We start from the raw sequence: 27,337 nt of genomic DNA, 5'->3' as shown, positions 1-27,337 counted from the left end.
AAACTGCACCAATCCCAACACAGTCACTAAGACGATATTAAAGTTTACTTTGCAATTTACAATATGATTCACACAAGTAAGTAACTTACTTGTTGAATACTTTCCACTCTAAACTTTGTTACACAGTTAGCACCCTACTGTCATTATTGGAAGGCCAAGGGTGTACAGGATGTAGTAAAGCAATACTGATGCAAAGGCATTTGAAAGATGCAAGAGACATGTGTTTTGTAATTTTGGTTCATTTTAGAATATGTAAAATATTCAGCAAATGAACAAACTGCGCTGAAACTCTAATGCTTTTTTTTCTTCCATATGTTTAGACCCAAAGGTTGACATGTTCATTCGTTTTATTACTCCATGGATCGGTATGTAAATCATAATTATGACCATTTATTTGATAGAGTGGCATTAATTGCAAAAACAACCTAATCACAAAGTTAAAAAAAAATATATATATTGTTTTAAACATTTTAAAAATCTAAAATAGTCGATTTAACCTCACTCACATGTACTGGCCTTGCTTTCCCACAGGAAATGGTCTATTGCTCCTTGATGGGCAAGAATGGTTCAAACATCGCCGGCTGCTGACTCCAGGATTCCATTATGATGTCTTGAAGCCATACGTGGAGCTGACATCAGATTGTACCAAATTGATGCTGGTATGATGGGTCACATCTCAAATCAGTATTTATAGCATACTTTAGAAGGCAGATTATTCACTGTCCTCTACCTTGCACAACTGTTGAAAGTTTGATGTCTGCAGAGTATCCACCTAGATTCCGGAGATCCAAATTATTGATTTATTGGTTGTGTATGTTCTGAATCGACCCTTACGATCATGTGGTCTACGTTTTAGTAGAATATGTGATAGTTCCTTTAGAGAACATAGCTCAACGTCACGATATTGCAGACAAACATACCTTGCTTGGCAATTTCCTAGCAGGGACCCTGAGCATTGGTGGTATTTAACGCACATGATGAATATCAAAGTCACAGGGTACTTTATTTATTAAGTGCAGTAAGTACCACCTATTACCAGTTGTTGGGGGATAAGCTGTGGATTTGGGTGTTTAACACACCAAAATCCTCATGATACTGTAAATACCATATGGTTTTTCTTGTCAATTTTTGGCAGGTTTAACCTGCCAAAATGTAACAAAGCTTGAGTTATTTAACGCATCTGATAACCGGGCCCAAGATTTAGAATGGGCCTCTGTAGAGAGCAGGTGGTTCTTTCAATTGCAGATGACCTACGCCGATGAGGATGGCGGCGCCCGAACCTTTATTACACCTCCAGGCAGCCTTTGGCGCTACTGATCTTTCCATCCTGATAATTGGACTATAATTAGACTGATGCAAGCATGTTATGCTATGTTTGTTTCAACTGCTTCAAATGTTTTCAATCGATTTTAAAAGCGGTAGTCATGCCCCTTCTTCATCTCAGTGTTGGCAATTTAATGTTATGTTCTGCAGATTTGTAGAACGCCTTAATTCCTGAGAGGCTATCCATGTGCTGAATATAGAGAACATTTATTCATCTCTGGGTTTCTAAATATTTTTCTCAAACCTAATTTCACTGAGACAGAGCTGTTCCCCACCCTAGGCGGTGCTACCTTCTAGGAGTGGGGCTGAATCATTTCCCTGAGCCCTGGTGACTATGTACACAGTCTTGGCCAATATCTTCAGTCCACTGGTTCCTCTGGTTTGCAGGTCTTCAAAGTAGTGAGCACATGCTTGCAGCATCTGAAGACCCTGAAACAGGTGCTCTTTTTCATTGCCCCTTAAAGGCACATCATGGCTGTGAATGCACTTACACAGCCATATTTGAAATGAGGGGAATCCTGTCGCTCTGGCAGCACATTTATAACAATGACACTATCTTCAGCTCCTTCAAAATGCTGCAGCCAAATTTATTAGGGATGTTTCATGCAGATAATACATCACACACATTCTCAGAGCCCTATACTGACTCGCAACTTAAATAAGCATTGGCAAAGTGAATAGAACTTAATTATAACCGTCGAATGCCGATGTATTGGCTTTGCCAATGCTTTTTTATATTAATGGATTTTTAGCACTCTTAAATTTGAATTTGGTATTTTTAACATATAGATGCAACCCTTCATTAGATCACTACAACAGTCCAGGGCTTACTGTTCATGATGCATGCAGTCACATGGCGCGCATTTAGGAATAGTTTAATCCCATGTGGGTGCCATGTTTTCATATGTATGCACATGTATCATGACACGTGCATCGTGATGCTTTTCTGGCCTCGTTTTTTTTAATTTGCTGATAGCCATTTTGGAACTGTAAAATGAAAATACCAAAATAGAGTGTGCCTAGGAGCACTTAGCCTCTGCCAGGCCCTTGAGAATATTTTATCATTTATTTAAAATGAACATTGGCAAAGGCAGTAGGTCTGGCTTTTATGCGCTCACACACACACACAGCATTGTTAATGCCTGTGTTTGCAGACATTAGGGAGTTAAGCAGGATCCAAATGCAATGCTTATGACCTCACAATATTTATAGCAATAAACAACGGTACTGAAGAAAATAATGTAAACAACTAGACAGAAATCTGGGAAAGTACCTGCAATAAACAGTCTCCCAGCAGATTTTTAAAAACAATTAGTGGCACAATTTGGGATGAACATATCTGACATGTAGGCCTGGGCAGAATTTTTATTCCTTGAGCGGAATGGGGAACGGGGAGATTGGGCGATAACAACTCGGCGACTGTAAATCACCCTTTTTGAAGATAGGCACGAAAGTGGCAGCCTGCCACGCGTTGGGGAGGCCAGAAATGGTAAAGGCATTGAAACGGTTGCACAATAATGTGGCCCATAATTCTGTCCATAGGGGCCCCCTCTGTACCTGGAGCCTTATTAGGTCGAGACTTCATAATGGCTTCCCAGATCTCATCCAATGAAAAATTAATATTGATTGGCAATTTCACCGCTACCTCTGGGAGTATTTGAGGCAAGTCAGTGCAATATTAGGCACCAAAATGAGTTACCCAAACCCCAGCATCAATACTTGCACCCAGCAATTTGTCACACCACTTGGGAAGAATATATCTAATATGTAGGCCGGGGCAGAATATTAATTCCTTGAAAAGAATTGGAGAATTTTGGCAACTCTGTGTTACTCTTGTAACACAGAGTTCCCTCCAAAATCCGCCAGTCGCCTTGTAGCGGAATTCTTTTCCTGTTCAAGCAACACAGTGACAACAGGAATAAGTTGAGGCTTCAGAATGCTAGCTGGTGAGCGCGAGCAATATTTGGTGTCCACTAGCGTGATTTCTGGTCGCTTGGAGGACTTCTGGCAAGTTGACCAGATCTTCTGTAAATGGATAGCTCTACTTTACAAAAAGCCAACAACTACGCTTAGGGTCAACAGCGCAACCTAGGCCACAATAGAACTGGTGAGGAACACCGGGCAGGGCTGTTTCTTTCCCCACTACTCTTCGCCCTATGCCTGAAACCCGTGGCATGATGGATTAGGGATTCAGAGCAGACAACTAGCTTCAAACAGGAGTGTCAGAGATGGAAGACAGATTTTCACCGTATGCTGATGATGTATGATTATACGTTGCTAACCCAGTGGAAACAATGCCTGCAATAATAATGTTACTTTAAAAGTTTGAAAAGTACTCCAGATATAAGATAAACTGGACAATGACCCATATTTATAAACAGTTGACGTAACGCAGGGCAGCAAGCAAAGTTTCTGTGCTGCGGGAACTGGATATAGCAGAACTGCAGCATATCTACAAGTACATGGGTCAGTTTTTCTTTCTCCCTGCACTAGCACACTTTCAGCTGCCATGTGCCAATGTAGGCACCCTTGCCCCAAGAGGTCCCTTCCTGTACAAAACTATTGTTTAAGGCAAGTTCCTCGTTGCATGTGTGCTGCAGATGTGTACTGCTTTGAAGCAACTTCCAATATCGAGCCTGTGATTTAGTGGGGGGGTGCACCTAGCCCTGTATTCAGAAAGCTCAATAGAATAAAGTCAGTCTCTGGGGCAATAACTTGACATTAGTACAGAACATGGTTTCTGAGAGAGGCAGATGGCTCGGCCACCTCTTGGTGCTATCACCTTTTTCACCACAACAACAATATCCAACAATAGATCCAATGGGCAATGCCATCAAAGTACATCCATTCAGAACAGTGCTGCAGCTCCCTGTATACAAAGGCACCCGGTTTGAATTCATAGTGCAATGTCCAGGTCAATAAGGGATAAAGCAATGCAGAAAAAAACACTAATGAACTTCATGTGCCTCTATTACACCTATAGCTGTGTGGAAATATAGGGGCTGCACATTAGAGACTATGTTGCACTTTAAATCTAAGGATTGTTGTTTCACCTTTAGGTTTGGCTAATTTGATTAATCTGCACGTCACCGTAAAAAGTATATATAAAAGTTAGGCTGATCCTGGAAAGTGTCATGCATTTTTTGTCAATGGGAGTTTCAGAAGAAAAACCCACATAAACAACGTAGCAAAAACTGAATGATGGAGTTACATCAAAGAGCACCAGGCTGTGCCCAAGCTTAGCTTCCGGGATTGGTTTAGTCCAACTGTGTTCAGAAAATTAAACAAGGACTGGCCAACACGTCTGGCTGTGGCAAGTTTGCACTTTTTATGTAATTTAGTTGTATGTGCTTATGGAAAACGACTGGCCAAACATAAAAAAATGAAAGGAATGGCACAACAGCCCATGCATATCAGTCAGTGACTGAAGAGCAGCTGTGCCCGTGTGATCAGGCAAAAGATCATGACTCGCAGTGAAGGGCAGCCAATGGATGTAGGGGGAGGTCCATTCCACAGTGCTGAATGCCGGGGCGGCTGAAGCAAAATGTTAACGACACTTAAGTAGTCCAATTGATGGAGAGGGCTGGCTGAAACACCTGAATGTCTATATATTTATAATATGATTTTGTTTTTAAAGAGAGGCCACCAAGGCATTTGAAGCTGCCTTTTGACCAGACCAAGAAGAAAGCTTCAAGATATTTTCTCAGTTTGGTTTATGAAAGGGTTCACAAACCCAAAAATGGAATGTTTATTCAGAGTAACTCTGCCAACCGGTTAAATGTATTTTGCATAATGTTTAAAAAAGAATCATTAATCGTATTGTGCAAGGAAATAACAATTTTACCTATCCTTATCATGCGGAGCATTACCGCAATGGGCATGCAGCAGGTGGAGTCGATAGGGTTATGAGTGACCAGAAATGATGGTTAGCAGATTGCCGCATCTGAGAGTGGGGGATGCAGGAAGCCGGGACGTGGTGTAAGCCATTTACAGCACTGAAATGTGGAATAAGGAGTATTTATTTTGCCCTATCGGCGAGTTGTCATCCTGACTGGTGGCAATGATTGAAGATTTGATCTTTTTGTGGTGGACTGCAGGTGCTGCCTATGGTGGAAGTTGTAGTTTTGCTGAGGTAAGAGAAAGAGTACTGCAGAAGGCTCACTGGTAGGTCTCACACAATTCCGATTAGTTTCTAATCAGCATATACATATATCACTGTATGATTTTGTAGTTTTAAGAAGAAAGTTTGGCAGATATGCCTGATGTTAAGCAAATGGGATCTGCTTCATTAACATACAAATGATTCAAGTTGTATTTTTGCGATTAAGGGAACTTAAGGGTATCTGGTAGCGGTTGAAGACTTAAGGATATCAAGCTGTAATGAAATAGGAAGAGAATGGATAACAGGGACTGATGAAGACCGAATTTAAATATTTCAGATTGAGAGGAATTGAGCATAAATGAATGCTTAGCCTTCCAGTGGTGGATGGCAATTGGACAGTCATAGATTTAGTAAGGAGTTGTAGACCTAGATATGGAGTTATGAGGGGAGTGGCAGAAAGGAGATACAGACCTCGATTTCTGTGACCTCAGTATAAAATCTGTAGGGGAAGGGATGATGGGCCCAAAATGTGATGGTGTAGAGACAGTATGATAGAAGGGTCACAACAGAGCCCAAGTGACAGAGCCAGAGTGATTATCAAGATTTGAGGAGACCAGTGTAAAGCAGCAGCACAGCAAGTAGAGTAGTGAGCATTTGTGTGACTCACTGCGTTGAAAGCGGCATCAAATTTAAGGAGCATTCGAATGGATGAGAGATGCTTGTAGCGAGTGGGGCTGACTAACTTGGAAATATGGGAGAGAATAGAATCGAGATGGGTGTATAACCTTATTTTAGGAGGATTCTGTATGTCGAGAAAGAGAGTGAGCATTATAGAGGCCACTCAAGAATTATTTAAAAGAAGGCCAGATGAGCTACTTGAGGGAGTGTGGTTCAACCAATATTATCTTGAAGTATTCCAGTTATGCACCATTCGAGAGTGAGAGATCGCACATATGTGTCAAGTGATGCAAGATTTTGTTGCAGGGATTCTGCTCCGGAACAGAACTATGTGTGAGACCATAGAACTTCAGCATGTTGTGACTGAGCCACCATACCCCATCAGTACCTATGGGCCCCAATCTGACTAGCTTCTAGTGCCTCACCTGCCCACCCAACCATTCTAGAGTGTCCAGTGATTTGGCAACTCAGAACACAACACTCCCGAGCCTCTGTCAGGGATTGCTGTTGCAGGTCACCTCTTTTCATTGCAAATACAAGGAGATGATGGACGGAGCACTGAATCTTTTCAGACACTCACCCCCAGTCACAGATCTGGGTTGAATCTATCATTGTCCTTTAGCTTACTTTACCACCCCATTTCAGACCCAGCTATATGCAAATCAGTCTTGAACCTGTGCCTCATGGGAATAGACCAGCCCGGATCGCTTAGCCAGGTCTTCCCTGGACCGGAAGCAAGGATCCTGGAAGCAGTTTCGGGGTAACAACCCTAATCAGCCAGGCTAGCTTGAATCCAGTCTGCCCTGATTATGATGTCGGTGGGACCGACGGATGCTTCTGGCATACTCAAGGACCTTTTGGGGCATTAGTCGTATCGTAATCCCTACAATAAAGGCAGTGCCTTCACAGGCACTGCTGTAGGGATTTCGATGTCCCTTTCTGACAGCCTTTCCATGGTGGTCCCAAAAGCCACGGAAAGGCTGTGAGAAGGGGACGCGGGCCCCTAGCAGGGCCCCCGTCCACTGTGGGCCTCTTGTCTGTAGACCTGGAGGTACCTGTTGTTGTTCTACTATCATAATACAAGCTCATTCAACACATACTTGATCATCCATTCAAAATGTGCCACACACCTTTGTGTATGCCTTTAACACACTTCCACAAATGTACACTTTTCGCTGCTTAATCCTGGTAAACAAAAATATCAAAATCAGTCTTCTGCTCGTAGTTTAAAGTCAGCTTATGTAGACTGTAGCTGGGATGCATGCAATGGAGGTAAAAGGTTGATTGTAAGGAGTAGAAAATGTTCAGTCACAATCTACACACCATGATTCAGAATATCTCTCTGTGTTTCATTAGGATAAGTGGGAACAACTCATCACCAAAAATAAGTCTATTGAACTTTTTGAACATGTCAGCTTGATGACTCTCGATACCATCTTGAAATGCGCCTTCAGTTACCATAGCAACTGCCAGGTAGAGAGGTGAGTGGGTACATAAGTTAAACTGAATAATTTGCATGTTGACTTGTATGTAGAGTCACTGTGTGACCTTGGCAAATAAATAAACACATGTTGAACTGTAATGGACATGGTGGTGGCAATTACAGAGAGCTATCTGCTCTAGTTATTGTGTTAAATGTACACCGTGATTCACAAAGAATTTGCTGTGGCCTACTCTTGTAGTACCTTTGGACTCCATGAGTAATCCAGCAGTACTTTTGACTGACTCCTGGTACCTAGTAGTAAGCCAGAAGTTCTACAAGAGTAAGTTACATTTACGGCACAAACTTTGTGAATCTGGCCCTGTATCTTTACTCTTATTCTCCCAATTTGAGAGAATGAATTTTCTCTTCTGCTTTATACTGGAAGTATAGTTTCTGGCTCTTGACTGCAGCAAATCTAATGATGATCATTCTTTCTGTGCAAATTGTAAATTAATATATTCCTTGATTTTGTTCATCTGAAAATGTATATAGGGTATTTAAGGTTCGATTTCTTGAGACTTCTAGGGGCTTATTTTGAGTTTGGTGGGGTACACTCAGTTGAGGAATTTGCTCTGCTGCCCGCCATGTTTGGAGTTCTTTGTCAGGCCGGTGGAGAGCTCTACGGCTTAAGAGGAGTGACCACCAAGTTGGCTTCTCTGAAATGACTGAAGCAGAGCTGTGCAGGTGCCACATTCACTGCGCCTTCACTGCAAACGTTTTCAAAAAGCAACAGTTTGTTGTCAAGAATGTATGGGCCATATATACAAACACATTTTCCCATAGACACAGTATGGGTAAAACCCTTTGATATATCTGGCCCTTTGTCCCTTAAGTGCTGGCCAGCAAGTGGGGGGGGGGGGGGGGGTGTATTATTACGATTTCCTAGTGGCCCAAAACAGGGGAAAATGTCATCTGCACATTAGCCCTCATTAAAGCGGATGATCTGACGTCCACTGACTGACAGTCAACGTCAGTAGCGCCATAGGCCAAAGGCTTCCAGGAGCGGAGCCAGTAGAGGCTCTGCTGGCAGAAACATGCGGTTCCCCCAACTCTGAATCGAGTGGGGGGGCGGGTGAGAAAACTTGGTGTATATGGTAATTAACAACGTTTGTGGCAGAGTACCCTACTCACCAAACTCTTAATAAGCCTCTTAGTATTTATGGTGTGAGTAGACCCTGCACCCTGCTTCCTATTGCTTTTCAGGTAACCCAGTTACAATGCAGGCAAGGTAGGGTCTAATATTTCAATATTAAACGTCTATTATAATTTCATGCAAATAACTTTTGAATGAGAGTGCAAACCATTTATTTATTGCAGGGCAATTCCAGCTCAACGAACACGTACCAATTCACAAAAGATTGCAACAAAACGTACTTTTGTGCAAAGCTGTGATTCTCTTCCCTCAAACCTTTCATATTTGTCACAAAAGCTATGAAAAGTACATTTTTCAAATGCATGTATACTCGGGTTTGGTTTCCGTGTGAGAATGAGGACATTTGCTGGCATTTTGTACGAAACTGTATTTTGTGTCACTGGTGGAAAATCGAATCTAAGCCCGTGCATAGGAAATGCTTGCAAGTTACAAATGCAACATAGTTTCAGAGTACTGACACAAGGTAAGCGAGGTCTGCACTAATTTACAACAAAATAATGCTTGCAGTGCCAACTAACACTTGAAAGAGAAAATAATATAAGGGTGTAGGTTAGGAAATGCAGCAGACTCCTCATACTACAAGGTAGTCAATAATTGGAAACTCGGGGAGACGACGCGTACGCAAAAATACTCATCACACCCCTACTTTTGACACCTGATCCCTATCATCATTTCACGTTGCAAACTGTGCTATCAAGTCACATGGCAGACTTTACACCTTTGTTTATATTTTTTATGTTTCAGTGAGAGCCCTTACATCCAAGCCATCTTTGACCTGTCCTATCTGGTGGATTACAGAATACGGTATTTTCCATACCATAGCAACCTAATCTTCAATCTCAGTCGCCACGGGGCTCACTTCCGCAGAGCCTGCAGGGTCGCGCACCAACACACAGGTATTCAAAACAAGCCCTCTTCTTCCTTTCATTGGACCTTTGATGATTGAATGACCCGAGGAATGCTAAGCATGTCAATTCCCTTTACAGATGCAGTGATCAAGAATCGAAAAGCGTTGCTTGAGGATGAGAAGGAGCTTGAGAAGGTGCAGCTGAAGAGGCATCTAGATTTTCTGGATATTCTGCTGTGTGCCAAAGTAAGTCACCATGGATGCCTATTTTTATCTCCATCTTTTCTGTTTCATATCAAAGTACATAAATCTGCATAGCTATCTATCGCCGGCATTCCTTAGGCTTATTGTGAGGAGGGGTGAGAAAGGGAGCGGAGCGAGGCTGATGCCTTGTTCAGCAGTCCCTGGACCCAGCGTTGATTCAAGTTTGTGTGGCAATAACGTGCTAATGGAAGTGCACCAGTCTCTCTCCACTGTTGTGCCATACTTACCTGGTTACATCAAGACTTTGAGACAGTAAATGCCAAACATCACGATGATCACACCAAGAGTATGCTGTCTCATGAATTGCATCTTTGGAGTTTGAGTGTGGCCAACGAAGGGGCGTGTGATCAAGTAAAAAATGGGACACTGCAATTAAAGAGGACACACCTTTGATACAGGCAAATGCTGAAACGCGTCAAGTGCCTCTGTCACGTGATTACCTGCGCCAATTGAAATAAAGCACTTCAGTCCAGGAACCAGGTTTTGGCGCATTTCTTGTTTATATATATATATATATATATATATATATATATATATATATATATACACGCACATGTAGGGTGCCTGTGTATGTGTGTGTGTATATATATATATATATATATATATATATATCTATATCAAATCCAACTGTGCTGCACCCCTTAACCTCTGAGACGAAGAGAAAGAATGCTCAAACTCCTCTTGCTTATGTGATGAGACTTTTATTTTTCTCTCATCTTAGTCATGACGCGTTTCAGCCAGTAAAACTGCCTTGATCACATGCGGAATTGGCTTGCCTTGAGACAATTTAAATGTTTTTTTCATTTGTATATATTGTAACCCTAACCAACATGGAAGAAAGACTGTTACCAGTATTCATATCAAAGTTTCTTCGCTACAAACAGGTATGCTGATTTATAATGTAGGCCGACATTGTTTAGCATAGATGTTCCATTTAAAAAATACAATCAGAATTTGTGTGTATACACCCTTATTCCGAGACTTAAATCATTTTAAGACCAATAAAAACATACTTTCGTCGAATATTTCATACTTCTAAATTACGTGACATTCCTAAATTATTCATTAAACATATATAAATATGTAAATATATAAATAATGAAATAAATATGAATTTAAAACCACAATTATTTCTAGGCTTAATTCTTATGTTATTGATTCTCAATCATATGATTCATATATCTGCATAAATGCCCCTAGAATGGTCCTAAGTAGAGTCACCTTATTTAATCTTAGTCACAGTAAATAAATACAATCCTGTATGACATGTATTGATCCCATATGAGATGATACATATATATATATATATCTGTCTCTGCAGGCACCCTAAATGTATATGTTCATATCCATACTTGCTTAGCTACCTTTAGGAAAGAGTTGTTGAATATGAACATCTCTGTAGCACATTATACAAAGCAAAACGCTATCTAGTCACTGTCATTCGTTTCAGACACCATGTTTGCCATTCGATATCTCCTAACCTACTAATAGATCATTCATCACAATATATATTGTTGCCTCTCTATTTATTTTAATTCATGAATCCTGGATTTGTAGAAGAAACTGTATATAGTAACATGGTGTCACTTTAGAAGATCATCAACAACAGACCGATTACATAAAGAGGAAGTGAAGGTGATTGGTGATGAATGGGAAGGAAAATGACATTCGAATAGTACACTGCACATATTTACAGTTAAAGGCACATGTTGATGACATTATACCCCAAACCTCACAATTATTGGCCGACTGTGGAAGACCATATTAGTATTCATATCTCCTTGTGTCAAGTACAGGAACGTAACCACTAGACCATGTATCCTCCCATTATCTGTATATTTCCGTACATTCATAATGTCTAGAGGTTTATACACATCCTTGTATAAACCCATTCATACTTAAATGTCTACATCCCTACAATACTACATGCAGCTTTGTTTCAACGGATATTGGCCATCACCATGATCAGAAAATATCCCTTAAATCTGGAATGTTCTGTCCCCTTACTTTCTTCATGGTGTGCATACTCTTTGTGTCTGGGATGTAGATCGATCTTTTCTAAGGCCACTTCTAGCCAACCATGTATATTAGCACTTAGACGCGATTTGATTTGCAATGTGTATATCATTTTACCACATATGACAGACTATTTGTTACATATCTAACATTGTGTACACCAATTCCTTTATGATATGAATGACATGAATGATGTATATGAAGTGTCATGGCGTATATGGCATATGCATTAAGCTGGAAGACATATGATACAATGTGATCTATAAAACAAATCATTTGGTATCAGACATGTGCATTGAACTAAAGAAATAACCTATAATAACATGCTTAGCTCAATATCACAGAATAGGCCTAATAGCTCAGAACATAAGGGCCAGTGGGCTCGAATCACAAAGAGTGTACTGTGAGTAGCTGTGACTTACACTTATAGTACTCCTGCCTTATTCCTGAATTCAAGGATTTAGTCGGGACAACTCACGGCATACTCATGAAATTTGAGAATAATACAAGAGGAGTTGCAGCAAAGTCTTGGTGAATCATATTCTAGTGACCTTGATATGCTCTTCCTTAACATTGTGATCTCTCAGAAGTCAATGTATGGTACTTATAAGGTGGTTTTCTCCAGAATGTTCCAAACAGGGACTTTATTTTATTGGCGAACAAAAGCATTATAAACGCAGCCGGGTACAATAATGTTTGGGACAAAACAGGCCTCTTCTTCAAACATGATTAAGTGTTATGTCTGCTGTCGAGGATATTACAATGCAGTGGTGATCCACCATCAAAGAATTATATCACTAGTCCACCATGGAACCCTCCACATAAAGGAAAGTCTCAATTGGCCCTGATATATCTCACAACAGGAACTGCTATAGGGAAGTTAGCAGATATATCTGCCACCAGGGGTCTTTTCATCTCCTGTCTTTCTTCCTCATACCATTCACACTGGACAAAGAATCCATCATCTGTTGGGCCTTTCAGGATGACGTTTTTGGTTAAACCTCTATGTACTGTCAATCACACATCTGTGAAGGCGATAAAAAGTTACTCCCTATTCCAACCAAGATCTTTGAACTTGACTCCATTTTGCACGTTGAAGGTGGCTGCATCTTTTAGTCTTCCTTGACACATCATTTCTTCTCTCTCACTAGGGTTTCTAACTGCTGGTCTGAAAGAACAGTGCTGGCAATATGACATCAGTAGTATGTGTGGAGTCAAAGCTCCATTGGTCTTCTCTCCACCTTATCCTAAACGAGATCGGCTTCTGCCTTGGATTTGGCAGCCATCTTGCCTGCAAAACTATTACCCATGTGTCTGTTTCTTCTTGGAAAATGCAAGGATCGACACTGGAGGCATATTCTTTCATACTGATTGTGTATCACCTTATTCAGAAATGGAAGTGCAGTAGTTATGCACCCCTGCAGGCCTCTACACCATCTTTCAACCTGTTCATGGGAGCATAAACGGACAGCCCAGAGGTATTGTAGGTGCCCCTTGTGTGCTTTGCATCACCATTTTGGAGTTTGGCTTCTGAACCCAGCTCCAAAATGTTAACTTTTATGTAAAGCCGTATGCATGACTGCCTATTGTGTATTCTTGATGGATAGATAGCATAGCACTATGCCATGCGTCCCTCACAGTGCGCAAGCCCTTCTGTGTGCTGAACAAATCTACTCAGACTTATGATCTGCACTTCTCAAAACTGCAACTGTACTATGTTTGGCATGGGGAATATATTGTGAATGGCCTTTAGTTTTTGCCTTATTTGTCCTGTATCCACCGATGCGTAGCAGAAAAAAAACAACTCCTTTGGCAAAACCTTCTCCCTCCTAACATGATTAAGTGGTGAGAACTTGCCACCAGTAGCCCATGGAGCCTTCTTTACTTAGGAAAGTGTTGGGGTGGGTGCATCAGGGCTGCAGGGGGGAGAACTAAACTCTACAACTCCTGAACCCCAATTGAACACACTTTCTTAGTCCGGAAGTTGCCTCAATCACTCGGCAAAACTACCTAATCAGCCAAAATAAATCCATCTACTTTCTGACACACCCAGGCTGACTGTAGCTGGCCATCTCTAGTAATGATGAAGCAAACCATTTTCCATACCCCAAACAGACTTGCTAGGCAGACCTGCTAGTACACTGCCATAAGTCAGCCAGACACTAACCGGCAGGGGTTCTCTTTCTAACCCCTGCAACCAGAGGTCTTATAAAGCATACAACACACATTCACACCACTCTCATACACCTATATCACATTCTTTCAGAGCTGACTCCTGTAGCTTAAACCTGATAGAGTTGCACTCTAATATGTCTAATATATTTGTAACCAAGAGACTGTGAATTCCTAGGATGAAAATGGAGAATTGTTATCGGACGAAGATCTGCGTGCCGAGGTGGATACCTTCATGTTTGAAGGCCATGATACGACATCGAGTGGCATCTCCTGGATCTTATACTGTATGGCCAAGTACCCGGAACACCAAGAGAAATGCAGACAAGAGCTTAAAGATATCATAGGAGACCAGGACACAGTGAAATGGTGAGATTTGAATGTGTTGCCTGTTTAATGAAGATAGATATCTTAATTTTTTGGGGAACATCAGTGTTACTAACAGTGCAGTAATCTAGTGATAGAAAAGATTTGGGCTGTATCTAAATTATGGGTGCAAGGGTGCCTGCATTGGCACTAGGCAGCAGATTGTGCGGCATCACAGATAGAGAACAGGAATGTTATGTTAGGATGTCATGTTAGGATTTCTTCTTGTAAAGCGTGCAGCTGCCCCAGCAAAGGGGCGTCCTGGCGCTGATAGCAATAAAGGCAGCTGACAGGAAAGGTAACCCAATATGACAAAAGAAAAACAGACCAATGGGCTGTTACAAGCCACAGCGGCCGACAGAAAGGGCGTAGACTGCAGAAAAAGGGCCTAAAGTGAAGAAAAAAGATGTGTCTTCAGTGCTTTAAAAAATGTCAGATAATTATCCATACTCCGGATATGTACAGGAAGGGCATTCCAAAGATTAGCTGCCAGTGAGCGGAAGGAGCACCCCCGGCACGAGCCCTCCTTACCCGGGGAACAACCACCAAGTGTTGGCCAACCGCACGAAGATGGCGAGTGGGAGTGTAGGAGGAAAGCAGGCCCGCTAGAATGCCAGGGGAAGGGGAATTCAGGATCCTAAAAGCAAAGTAAGGGACTTGAACTTCACACGTCTCGCCACCGGTAGCCAATGTAGCTGGTGAATGGCACTGGAAGTGGAGCAGCATCTAGGCATGCCGAGAAGAGTTCTGGCGGCTAAATTTTGGACTCTTTGCAGTCTCAAAATCTCCATCTTGTTGGCCCCCAAGTAAAGTGAGCTGGTATAATCTATTCTCGACAGCATAGATGCCTGGACGATCATCTGTTGGATGGAAGGGTCAAAAAAGCCCAGTGAAGGTTTGAGCCCACGAAGAATGCCAAAGCATGTTGCTGCCACCTTCTTAGTTTGAGTTTGGAAACTAAGAGCCGAATCGACTCAAACACCAAGATTTTTCACCACCTGTTTGGTGGTGGGTGCACAGCCAAAGGTGGCGGGCCACCACTGTTCGCTCCATAGCTCAAGATCTTTCCCTACCAGCAAGACCTCAGACTTGCTGGCATTAAGCTGAAGACAGTTGGCAGTCGTCCACCCGGCAACGTCAGCAAGACCGCTCCGAAACTTAACAGCATCATTCAGACAGTCATCGGAGAGGGTGACTACCAATTGTGTATCATCAGCATATGATACAGTAGTCAGCCCTCTGCTCTTGGCTACCGCAGCTAAAGGCTGAACATACAGGTTGAAAAGCATTGGACTTAACGCTGAGCCCTGCAGCACTCCCATTTTGATGGAATGGACCCTGGAGGTGAAAGAGGTGGCCGACACCTGGAAGGACCTATCCGAAAGGAAGGAGATGAACCAGTCCAGAGCGAGGCCCATGATACCAGCCTCCTTCAACCTCCGGAACAAGATCTGGTGGGAGACCATATCAAATGCGGCACTGAGATCCAATAGGATCAGTGCCGAGGTGCATCCCTCATCCAGTGCTGCCCTCGGATGTTTAGTCACAGCTAGGAGGGCAGACTCCGTGCTAAGGCTCAGGCGGAAGCTGCAATGGGAGGAGTCAAGTATATTATTCTCCTCCAGAAAGCCTGACAAGATGGAATTAATATAGGCTTCGGAGATCTTAGAGGCCCAAGGCAGCAGGGAGATGGGGCGAAAGTTCTCCTGGTTTAGCTGGGTCGAGGGTGGGTTTCTTTAATAAAGGCATTACCCTGGCCTGCTTCCATGCCCTGGGAACTGTAGCCATAGACAAGGACATGTTAATAACCTGGCCCAAAGATGTAAGAAGCACAGGTAGCAGTCTCATAAGATGGTCAGGCTTCATGGGGTCAGCAGGGGAGCCAGATTTAACCTTCCTGCATAGTACACGTAGTGCATCCTCAGTAATTGGCGGGAAGGCGGCCAGAATATGCGCAGAGGGGGGTGGACTAGAGCCCATAGGGACCTGAGGGAAGGTCGTGTAGATGTTAGCCACCTTATTTATAAAGAAGGTGGCGAGATCCTCGTATTGTTCTTCTGACTTGATGGAGGACGCAACGGGTGCCCCATCACTTTTGAGATTTTTAAGACTGGAAAAAATCCTCTTGGACGGGTTATTGCTGTTTCTGATCTCATCAGCAAACTATGCTGCCTCTGCTTTCTGAACAGCCCTATGATATTTCTTAATGGCTGACTGATAGCATCCCTTCAAGATAGGATCGAAGTCTCGCCTCCACGCCCGCACCTTCCACTTCCAAGCTTTACGCATATTGGCAAGATTATCATTGTACCATAGATTGGATTTAGTAGTACGACACTTAGCTTGTTTAGTAGGAATCAATTCATCCAGAGGGTTCAGTAGCCAATCAGATAGTGCTTCACTGGCAGCATCTGGATCTTCCGGCCAGCTAGGCACATTCGAGGAGAGGATGGAACTAAGATGATCAACATTTAGTTTATGCCAGGGGTGTCGGAGCGAGAGTTTCTGTGGCAGCTTTCGAAAGGGCGCGAACCCAGAAAGCATCATGGGGATCAAATAATGGTCAGACCAGCATAACGGAATGGGGTTAGAGACAAAGAGACATGAAAGGTTGGAAAAAACTGGATTAAGTAGGTGGACCGCAGAGTGGGTGGGACCTTGGACTAGTTGGAGCAGCTGACAGTCCACTAGATCAGCTGAGAAGTTGGCTGCTTCTGAGTCATGGGGGTTGTCAAGATGCAGATTTAAGTGACCAATGACAGTGAAGTTGATGTGCCTCACGACCAGAGAACCAAGTATGTCAACCAGCGCAGCCCTGCATTCCTTCGAAGGACCTGGGGGACGGTATACCATTATGCCAGACATGGTATAATTGGAGTTGAAGGAGATCCCAAAACGTCCACACTTGCATCCCGCTATGGTTTCTTTGACAAGGGCACAGGTATAGCAGGATTTAAAAACAACTGCAACACCCCCACCTCATGCCTCTTGATTGAGGGTGATAATACTATAGCCCGGGGGAAGCGCCAAACCTGGCTCTGCCACCGTGTCTACTGATAGCCATGTCTCCGTCAAAAAGAGAACGTCAGGGGATTCATCGTGTAGCAAATCATACATATCAAGGTGGTGCTTAACTAACGATTGGCAGTTAAGACTGAGCAATTTAATGTCCTGTCCCAAGCCATAAAGATGAATTGGGGGTTGGGGGGGGATAGGATGGTCGCCCATGAGTTAAAACCACAGTTCCCACAACAGAGCGGACCTTCAAGAAGGTTGCAGGGGGGAAAGCCACAGGTGTTCCCTTATGGCTAGCAGTTTGTCACGAGAATAGGAAATCATATTATTTCTAAAACCGGCAGCATAACTGGCGTCTGGTGACGTCCAGGGGCGGATGGGCGCAGACGGGCTTGCCTTTGGCGCGCCCGCTGCGTGCGTCCGCTGGGCATCTGTGGTCTGTTCATCCTAAATATCGGCAGTGTGAACCGTGCCGCCCACTCTGCCCCCGGAAATACATCACCAGGCAAGTGACAATGATCAGAAAAGTAGCCGCCCTTCACAACAAACGGCTGATTGCGGCTGTGGACCGTAGCGGGAGAAAGAGAGCCCCTACAGGTAGGTAGAACAGGGATAGGCAAAGTGACGGGAACAGTTAAAACCAGAATTTACAGAGAGCATTTAAAATAAAACCAAAGAACGAATTTAAAAATAGCGCTGCAGCTCCCCACTATATAATGCGTTCAATTTTGGTAAATATGGCTCATTCCTACTTTTCCCTTTTACATAGTGCAGCAAATTGTCTTGCTGCAGTATGTTGTGTGAAATATGGATAAATCAGCAATATTTTGTCAGACAACCAAACATGTGACTAACTGCTTTTGAGCACTTTAACAGAAGCAGGATTGCATAGGTTCCCGGACGCAACGAACAGTAGTCCTTAGGAACTGACTGTCAATTGGTTCTGCCATGTGTTTACAATGTTCATGATTTAGCCATTGCCAATCAATCCTGCAGCAAGGTTCCAGTTGCTCAGGCAGAATTTGCCTTTTGCCAACTCTCTGATTTCTGCCCCTGTCTCTAGGTATTCGTTCACAAACAGAACTTGCATGCTGGAGAAGGTTCATTCTGACAGCAAAAATTATTCACTCCTTTCTGCAGCTCAGTGCTGAATGATAATGCAGTGGGAATGGCTTAGCCACTTTAGTACTTGTTAGCTCTCATGAGCTATGCGGGGGTAGGGACATGGGCATAGTGATGTTATCCAACCCACAACCAGTGCTGCTTAAAAGGCAAATTCAGAGAAAAGGAGCATCACAGAAATGATTTAATTGTTACCTCTAAGATAGGGGTAGAATCGAAATCCTGTGTGGTAGCTTCCATCCCCTGCATGAACGTTGACAGACAACGGTATCCAGTGCAGACAGGGCACATAGCACCCCCCACCTGCATGTTTTCCCAATTTGAGCATACACAGATTGGGAAAACAATTGTGTATCTGAGTCAATATTTCTTAGAACGTTTATTTTACCAACTATGGGAAAGAGAAAATCATTCTTAATCCCAAAATGAAGGACTCTGGATAAAAATATGAAAACACACATTCACAAAGTCTCCCAAAGGTCTCCCAAAGGTCCTTTGTAAATTAACTTTGAATATGAGTAAAGCATAAATCAGTTGCCACCAGTTCAATCAGAGTTGCTTCAAAGTGGCTCAAACAAGGCTGCATCTATGTATTGGTAACAATCAAAAAAATGCTTGAGTTGTGTGGGTTCCAAAAAGCAGGGGCTATGCATGATAAAAAAATGTCTTTCACCTAAGGAGGTACATAGACATGGTCTGACAATTAAAAATAGAGATACAGAGAAAATGAGAAATTTGAGAAACTTACTTTCTATGAAAGAGTGCCAAATAATGAAGCCCTCATTACAAGTGATCAAGAACTTTAAATAGTTGAAATACATCCTGTTACTGCTCACGTCAGAATTATGAGCTTTGAGGTCTTTACTGAACCTGTTAAATGCTAGGTGTAATAACTCTATGACTCTCCAGTAGTCCTGGACAAAGGTGGCGGAACCCTGCGAAGTGCCCCAAAAATCCCGCCACGCTATGTGGAGTTCCGCAAGCGGAAGAGGGCATTACATTGTGCCATTCATGCTGATTTTTAGCCCTGGGTGTTTGCCCTGCACTGTAAAATCAGGGGGAATGGAACCATGCGCTGTGCAAGAGGGTGCTGCTTCCTTCTGCTGCTCGAGTAGAAGTTCGCCTCAAGGGGCAGCTTCCTCAACGCAAACGGAAGGTTTCTCGCAAGCGGTAGTGACCATCCGCAACTTCGCGTGTTGAGAAATCTCGCTGGGAAGTGCTCTTGTGTTGAATTTTCCACGCTCATGCACGCAAACTTAATTTTGGCGAGCAAGGAAAATAACTCTGTTCCGCAAAGCGCAGTGCAGCAAACTAAGCAAATGTAGCAGAGTCACTGCCCAGGCCTCCTCTATAGTAGAAACGTTCTCCTGTGCCAGATGCACCTTCTCTTGCACCAGCACGACCACCGTCTTGCCACAAAGCACCACACCGACCCCTCGACACACCACACCAGAATCAAACCACTGACTCCACTGCCTAATCCTCAACACACGCTCTATGTGCAAGCACTCCACTGAGTTATGGGACCTCATCTCCACCACATTTCTCACAGAGACTGGGCTCAACTTGGCATCTGCCGCTGACATCCCCAAAGCAAACTACAACGGATACAAAATCACCAAGCAGCACCTCACGAACAAGCCGGAAGAAAGAATAGCAATGATACACAAAGAGACCGTACAGTGCACCACTACCAACAGAAAATACCACCACCTATGAAACACCTCACCTTCATGTTCCACACGGACAACAAGACCACATCAGAGACACCCTCGCATACCGACCCCATGGCCCGTGCTCTAGCTTCTCCAACATAATTTCAGACTTCATTGTGCAATTAGCCCTGGACCGCAGGGACTACATCTTCCTCTGCAACCTCAACGTTCACATCAATGACCCCAACCACAACAACACCACCCGCCTGCTTGGTATCAGTAGCCTCAGACTGATCCAGATTGTCTGTGACCCCATGCACACCACAAGACATACACTGTACCCCATTTTCACCTCCAGCAACTGCGTCAAATACAGCCACATCTCACAACTCACATGGACCGATCACTCCATTATCCACTTAAATATATTCAGCCCCTGCACCACCAGCCCCAACATGGCCAGCGCTCCCAACTGCAGCTGGAGCAAAACTTCAGAGAACAGCTGGACGGACGCCCTCAACACCTCCAACCCAGCTGCCACCACCAACTTGGAACAGGGAATTAAGAACTTCAATGCCTGGATCACCGACTGCGCCTACAGCATCGCACCCATCAAGAGCAACAAGCTGAGAAGATCCTCCAAAATGGCCAGCTGGTAGATACAAGAACTCACAACACCAACACCTGGATGCCGCTGACAGAGCAGCCTTCAAAACCTCCCTCAACCTCTACCACCGACCATGCAGGGTAGCAAAGAAGACAGCCCTGGACTCTCGCATCAAACCCAGCACCAACAACAGCAAGGACTTTTTCAACACCGGTAAGGAGTTCTCCAACACAGCTGCCAGTGAAAACAACATCACATCCTGACAAGAGCTGTGCAATAACCTTTCCCACTTCTTCCACAACAAGATTGCAACCATATACAGACATTTTTAACCCGAGACTACACCCATAGGCTTCTTTGACAGACACGCCCCCACCGTAACCGACTTGAACCACAGACTGACCACCTGGAACCACCTCTCCACCCAGGACACCACCTCCATCATGAAATCCATCCACTTTGGAGCTCCCACGGATCCATGCCCAGACCACATTTTCAACCTTGGAAACCAAAAGATTGACCAGGAACTCACCACCCTTCTGAACACCTCAATCACCATGGCAACATTTCCCGATGCCTGGAAACATGCTGAAGTCAGAACACAACTATAAAAATCCTCAGCTCACCTCAGCGTACTTATAAACTACTAGCCAATCTCCTTGCTCCTATTCCCAGCCTAGGTCCTGGAAAAGACCATCAACAGGCAACACCTGGAGCACAACCAGCTACTTGATGCCCCCCAATCTTGCTTCCCCAGCAGTCACAGCACTGAGACGGACCTGATTGCAGCTACTGGTGACATCCAGACCTTCCTCGACTGAGGAGAAACAGGAGCTCTCATCCTCCTCAAATCTTGGATGCCTTCAACACAGTATCACAGCACCTGTTGATTGAGAGTCTCCACCACATCTGCATCCAAGGGGATGCACTCTTATGGATAATCCCCTTCCTCACTGGAAGAACTCAGAGGATCCGCCTACCAGCCTTCTTCTCCAAACCCAAGGATATCGTCTGTGGTGTCCCATAGGGTTCATCCTTAAGCCCCACGCTCTTCAACGCATATATGACCTCACTGGCCAACATCGTCAGCCTCAACATAATATCCTAAGCAGATGACGCTCAACTCATCCTCTTCCTCACCAATGACCTTACCAGCACCAGGACCAATTTCCACAGGTGCATGACCAGCGTCGCTGACTACGTGAAGATCAGCTACCTGAAGCTGAACCAGGACAACATGGTAGTACTGATCTTTGGTAACAACAGTTACCCGTGGAGTGACGCCTGTTGTCCCTCAGACCTGGGACCCACACCCACCAACCACACCAGAAACCTTGGAATCATCATAGATAACCAACTCACCATGAAATCACAGATCAACACAGTCTCCTCCGCATGGTTCCTCACTCTGCGCTTACTACATAAGATCTTCAAGTGTCTACCCTTGCCTACGAGATGCCCATGACACAAGCACTCATCACCTGCCAACTGGACTGTGGAAACGCTCTCTATGTAGGAATCGCTGCACACCTCCTATGGAGTCTTCAAATCGTACAGAATGCTCCAACCAGACTCGTCCTTGACTTCCCTGACTAACCCACATCACACCCCACCTCAAGCAACTCCACTGGCTCCCGATACAGAAAACCTGCCAATTCAAGCTGCTGACCCACACACACACAAGGCTCTAAACAGCCAAGGACCCGCCTGCATTAACCACCTCCTGAACTTCCACCAACCATCGAAGATTACGCTCCACCTCCCTATCACTTGCCCAAACTCCTCGCATCTACTGAAGCAGAAGTGGAAAACGCTCCTTCTCCTACATCGGATCAAAGACCTGGAGCAGCGTCCCCATGCCGCTCCGGACCATCACCTCATTTGAGGAATTCCGATGTGCCCTCAAGACCTGTCTGTTTAAATGAGCCTTTCAGGGCTTTCAAGTGAAGGGATATCTTATCAGGAGATTAGCCGCGCTATATAAATCCTGATTGATTGAATACAAATTGCACCTCTGGATAAATTTCGTCTGGTTAAACCTGGGGAGGTGGTGTAAATGTTTGGTAAATATCTGGACATGTGGAGATTGGTGTGGCAAGCACTAAATCCATGTTATACTCCATATTAGGAGAAAAACGTGTAATAGATGATATTTTTGCACACAATGTATTTAGTACATTGTAAGGTTGGGTTATTTCATTTGCAATCATTATCGCACAAAAAACTGAGCAAATTATAACATAAGCCTAAATGGGTGGAAGTAGTTTGTCCTTATTTAAAGTTAAAAACTGTTTAGTTTCTGTGCATGGAGGGACTTAAATACAGGAGCACAGGGATTGATGCATCCCATCCAGACATTCTTGAGACCTATCTTCATATTTGCGTGAGACTGTAACTCTCCTTTATTGCTCAGTTACTATTAATGTGCAAAGAACACCAGTGCAGTTGCATTGTCTTTCAAGTATCCTTATAGATTTCTGAATTGAGTTAGAGGATGTAGAAAAGTGAATTTACTGATTACAAAAGCATTTACTGAAAAAAAAAACAGGCCGAATTAGGAATGGGAGTGGAAAGTCCTTAATTAAGTGCAAAAGTTGCCTGGCCAAATTATCCGCAACAAAAAGGTTTGAGCCACATCACAAGGGCTGCGACAATCATTTCTGAATGAATATAAAGCGAACACGGTATGATAAAGGGCATCAAAGGAGGATAAATACAAAGGGGGTGAAACCCGAACCCTTACGTCATAAAAGAGGATATGTTCCCATGGTTTGGATGTTAACGGAGTGGTCATGAGCCTATGATTAAGAACTGCCTCGAAGTGAGACATGGGTGCTGAAAATGAAAGGGAAGAGGCTCTTTGCTCATAATTATAATAATTCCACATTTGTAAAGGGCAAACTTCTCACCCCTAAGGGTATCCAGGTGCTGGGGGCCATTGGGGAGATTAAGTGATTGAAAAGTCACATGATGCTGAGCATAGCTGCCGCTGGCACCGGGGAAATCAAACAGTGGGCACCGGGGGATCAAACTGTGTGCCCCCCGCTCTGGAGTCAGCAGCTGGAAAAGTTAAGGTTTTGCATACCATGTGCATGGAGCAATAAGTCACAGACAAACAAGTATTCATGTAAAATAGGAGAGTTACCAGGGGGGGGGCCTTGGAAAATGTTGCCTGTAGATATTTCTGGTCCCCTTGGTGTTTTGGGTGCCTCCTCTAAATATGCTCTAGTATTGGTTGATCATTACTCTCAGCAGCCAGAACTGCAGTGAAAACTACAAAGGGATCAGAGAATTATTCAGAAGAGAGGGCCTTTTAGAGTGATCTGACCACTCACAATGGTGTTGAGTTAGTGTCAAATGAAATGCAAGTCTTTGTTAAACCACATTGGATCAGGCCTTTGCGCATACCAGTTTATTCTCTAATGGTAGTGTAGTGTTAGAGAGGCGGAACAAGGTATTCTGGGAAGGTGTACAATTAGATTTGAGTGCTGGTGAGAATTAGAGGAAAAGTTTTGAGGACATGCTGTGAGCATACCGCACTACACCATAGGAGAATGGGGAGACATCCCCATTTGAGAATCTGATGTACGTAATCGGGAACAATGTTGAGCCTGTTCTGTATGGCCAAGGAAATGATGAAATGTCGACTAGAGGATGTTGTTCATAGTTAACTGGATTTTAGAGCAGGTCATGATGTCTGAGAGAGACTGGGTAAGATCTCTATGAAATGATTTTCTAGTTCTTCAAATGTGTTGACGGTAGTGAAAGTTGGAAGGTATGCAGTTAAACTGTTAGATGGTAATGTCTGGAACAAAAGTAAACTGGTGAAGTACCAAAGTGTTTGGGGGGCGGTGAATGTGCTTCGAATGATGTAAAAAATGGAATTGCCCTGAACATTGTGACAGGGTCTCAAAATATTCTCACCAGTCCCAGTCAGAATACATGTATTCTGTGCTCTACTCATTGGTTGGGGTGTGTGCAGCATTCTCGAATGTAGTTCCAATGTGAAAGAGACTGCTTCAGGGCCCAATATTTGACATTTTAGTCAAGATTCTTCTCCGACTCGGTCAGGACTCATGTTGCTTAATAAATTTACACTTTATTGCCTCCCTGGTCCTGTACTACTTCATTCCCCCTATAAATGAGGAATGACTGGGTGAATTAGTGGTTCTTGTCCAGATTCCTCATTTCCTCCTAGAATGTCGCCCAGAGCCTCCATCTGCTTTTAGCAGGTCGGTTCTCCGGGTGAAACAACAGATCCTCACAGTTACTGTGGTAAATCCCATTACAGGACTCTTCGGACTCGAAAAGGCGACTCATAATAAGGGCCTGTGGTGGGAATGTGTCGATCCAGTGAGGAAGGCAGCTGACGGTGGAGCTCATTGGTGTTCTACCTCCATAGACCAGTAGTATGAAGACTGAAGAGACCCATGCTCATTTCACAGGCGAAGCATCGGCTCTTTTAACTAGCCTAATAATGCCAGCTTTAAAAGTATTCTAGCTAAGCCTTTCAGAAATAAAAACGACAACCAAGAAACTAATACGCATGAGGCATGCTGGTTATGTGCCCTCCTCCATTACTCCAACTTAGTAAGCCTTGGGGTGGAGGCTGCCTCCCACACCTCGATGAAAGAGGCGATGTGTTCAAACAAGCGAGCCACCACTTTTTAACCATTATAGAATTGAATGGGGCAGTGTAAATCTAAAGTGTATATCCCCAGACCAAGGGCCTTCTATCCCATTGTGAATAATGACCATCCCTGTAGAATCTATGTCTCTGGGTTACAATTCATTCTGCTATGATCTCAAGAGCAAACCCGATTGCATGCAGAAAAGGTGGCGTGATCCTTTTCAGAAAGGGGAACAACAAGATCTCAGCCATTACTGAGTGATATACTTGATCGATTTAATGCAGAAATGTGTAATACTGCTGATAAATCTCCATTAGAACAGAAAGCAGAACATGTTCTTGGCAAATTGCATGAGATTAGAAACTCTTGGGAAATAAAGGAACGTTCTGCCAATCGTATGCCTCCTATGTTCAGAATAAAGACTGGTCCATTCCTCGTCTTCACTGGCATGGCCACCATTTTCAACATTTTGAGTGTGGTGCAACTGTGGCCCTTCTAAACGCAGGTAGACATGTTACACAATAATAAGGCACGGGACAGCAGGCAGGCTACTTGGTCCCTTATTTCTAGTTGTTCACAAATTCAGATTTGGGCTCATACTCCTGTTTGCCCCTGACCCAGGATTCAGGATGATTTTAATAATTGCCACATAGCTAAAATGTTTCCCTTTCTCGTTGCACCAGGAAGAAACTTGGCACACTGTGAAAGGGAAAAACTGCTCAAACAAGAGACAAAATGTGCAAATCAAAGGCTTAGACCTCGATTGTGCACTTTATGGTCAAAGACACACACTGTACAGGTCTGTTTTTTTCTTGATCGCCTGAGGAAAGGGCGACTCCTCCCAGTAGACATAGTGCCACACTGCTCTTCATAATAAAGGTTAAAGGTGTCTTGCATCTCCTTAGTGCTTCCCCATTAGAAGAAAAAAGTCCGGACCAGCAGACACCCTCTGGCAATCTTACACTTCTTGATTGAAGATTTTGATTTATGGAGATGGGAATAGGCATTCCCTCACTGTCATCTGTGCAGACAGACAAGATGAGCAGAGACTTCCAGAAGACATTCTATAAGAAAATGTGTCTGCAAATGATGAAAAATCAGCAACAAAAGTAGTAGCAAGTGGGCAATTAACGTGTTGTAAAATAAGGGTGACGCATCCCTCACCTGTCAGAGTCTCCTTTATATAGTATTCAAACGGGAACTGACATGACAGGAAAAGACTTAATTCCATCTTGAACTGGGAGATTCTAGCAATAGTCTCCAAGTAGACCACCATCTTGGAAGGGACCATTCATAAGGCTTGGCCGCACACCTTTCTTCCAACACATGGAAACAACCAGGCACAAGAAGACGAATCTTTGCTCCAATCAAAGACCCTCTGCTCCTACCGCAGCCCTTCACTGCTAACATTCCACGTCAGTCTCAGACCACCCCTCCGGGTGACTGCAACTGCAGAAATACCTGTGAGGTCTAAGCTGCGAGAACACCCAGCTGCATGTCAGAGTCTGGAGAGCGGTGAATGGTGCACCAGTAAGCTCCTGGTCTGAATATAAGAGCCATGCCTCATCCCACGTAGAAAAACTCAGAATTGTACACTCTGAAAATACCATACCGGACAGATGTCACTGTGTGTGCAATTAACAGTTCAATTTCAACAAGCTTTATTCCACGATTAGTCCTAAAAGCACTTAAAAACTCATTCATCAATAAATAGATAAAAACAATTACATCCGAGTATGAGAGCCAAAGTGTTGCCGCATATAAGGGTAAAATTCCACAGATACATAAAAGAACGAATTTAGATCCCCCCCCCCATCCCCAAGAGGATAATATAAACAATAAATAAACATGTGCAAGGGGACCAATAAAAAGTGGTAAAATAGTTCAAGGTTTAATCAGTATA

At 43.6% G+C, this 27,337-nt stretch overlaps 1 protein-coding gene across 1 annotated transcript in view; it reads left to right on the top strand.

Moving 5' to 3' along the window:
- Positions 1-27,337, top strand: part of LOC146835035 (cytochrome P450 4B1-like) — a 134,498-nt gene that overhangs the window by 48,175 nt on the left and 58,986 nt on the right. Inside the window, exons 3-8 of the mRNA XM_085602695.1 lie at positions 321-365; positions 532-659; positions 7,460-7,584; positions 9,484-9,635; positions 9,726-9,832; positions 14,217-14,407. Of these exons, the coding sequence (XP_085458821.1) occupies positions 321-365; positions 532-659; positions 7,460-7,584; positions 9,484-9,635; positions 9,726-9,832; positions 14,217-14,407 (748 nt within the window). The remainder of the gene's footprint in view (positions 1-320; positions 366-531; positions 660-7,459; positions 7,585-9,483; positions 9,636-9,725; positions 9,833-14,216; positions 14,408-27,337) is intronic.

The sequence above is a fragment of the Triturus cristatus genome, chromosome 4_2 (assembly GCF_964204655.1).
Source record: "Triturus cristatus chromosome 4_2, aTriCri1.1, whole genome shotgun sequence".
In the NCBI taxonomy this organism is placed as follows: Eukaryota; Metazoa; Chordata; class Amphibia; order Caudata; family Salamandridae; genus Triturus; species Triturus cristatus.
The sequence above is the reverse complement of the archived record's forward strand: the minus strand, read 5'-3'. Positions and strand labels throughout refer to the sequence as shown.